A 1,332-nucleotide genomic window follows, 5' to 3' on the forward strand; every position below is an offset into this window, starting at 1 on the left:
TCTGAATTTCAGGAGCAGGATCATGCCTCCAAACACGCTCCTTCCAGTTCTCATCTATATATGTTCCCCAAGTTTGCGTGCCCCACCCTCCCTGCCCTTTACAATTCGTTAACTTCTTCACTTCTATTTAGTACATGGGGATCTGCCAGGCCCGGGAACCTCCGCCAGTCCCCTTCGAGGCCCCTTCCCAAACCGCAGCTCAATTTATGTCCAAGCCATTCACCTTTATCCACTAAAACGATGTAAAACCTCATATGAGGACGTGGGCCCAGCGAGTGAATCTATCTATCATGGAATGCATGTCACACTGTGGTGGGGCGTGGTCTGCGGTGGCGTGCAGGGAGGGCGGACGCACCTGCACGGCATCCGCAATCACGCCCGCCACGTTAAAACACGGGGACTCAGGTGTGTGTGGTGTGTGGTGTCGTGAATAAAATGTCCGAAAACACTGATCCCTGGACCCGCCGTGCCTTATTCCTGCCACAGTGGTGCCGAATCCCAGGAGGCGGCACGGCGGGTACTTATCGGAGCCAGGGAGTGGGGGAGCTGGCCCAGAGGGTGGCCGAAATGGCGGCCGCCCAGAGGGAGCAGGCGGCGGAGGTGCGTCGCCAGCAGGCAGAGCTACAGGACCAGTCCGAGCGCCACCTGCAACGGATTGGGGAGCTGGCGGCGCTGCTCTGGGCCTGGGCGCCACCCCCACAGGTGTGTACCGAGGACAGCGAAGCGGTGGAGGAGCCGCGTGGGGCACCTGAGCAGCCGGAGGTGGCAGACGAGGCGCGCGGGGATCTGCGCCTGCCGGAGGAGGGGGAACAGCCGGGTGAAGGGCTGCTCCTGCCGGGAGCGGTGGACGAGCCGCTCCGACCGGAGGCGGCAGACGAGGCGCGCGAGGGTCTGCGCCGGCTGGAGGAAGAGGAGTCGCGGGAGGGGCTGCCGGAGCCGCTCCCGCCAGCGCCCCAGCCAGCGGCGGACGAGCCGCTCCCGCCAGCGCCCCAGCCAGCAGCGGACGAGCCGCTCCAGCCGGAAGAGGTGGAGAAACCGGGAGGGGAGATGGCGGTCCCCGTGCCAGGGGAGCCTGCTCGACCTGTGCCCGAGGTCGAGGATCGAGCTGCCCCGGAGCGTCAGATGCGCCGGGTAGTGAGCCCCTCCCGGGGCCGGCGGGGTCGTGCCGGCTTGCCGGGTAGCCGGCCTCCGGACCGGTTTCGCCGCTGCTGCTGGAGGCGTGGCCGACCCCCGGACAAGGCTCGCCGCCATTGGAGGTGTGGGCGGCCTCCGCAACGGACTTTGCTCTGTTCCAAGGTCGGGAACCGGTGGGGAGTAGGTTCGGCTGGATGA

At 66.1% G+C, this 1,332-nt stretch overlaps 1 protein-coding gene across 1 annotated transcript; it reads left to right on the plus strand.

Annotated features, from left to right (window-relative positions):
- Nucleotides 1-435: 435 nt before the first annotated feature.
- Nucleotides 436-1,332, plus strand: LOC148098890 (uncharacterized). Its single transcript, XM_087851639.1, has one exon. The coding sequence runs from the start codon at nt 436-438 to the stop codon at nt 1,330-1,332; it is 897 nt and encodes a 298-aa protein (XP_087707765.1).

This window comes from Neolamprologus brichardi, chromosome 14, assembly GCF_056152115.1.
Source record: "Neolamprologus brichardi isolate AB-2024 chromosome 14, ASM5615211v1, whole genome shotgun sequence".
Lineage (NCBI taxonomy): Eukaryota > Metazoa > Chordata > Actinopteri > Cichliformes > Cichlidae > Neolamprologus > Neolamprologus brichardi.

Bases quoted from the DNA above. Each gene is read 5' to 3' on its own strand.
- LOC148098890 (XM_087851639.1), top strand. From the start codon at position 436: ATGTCCGAAAACACTGATCCCTGGACCCGCCGTGCCTTATTCCTGCCA.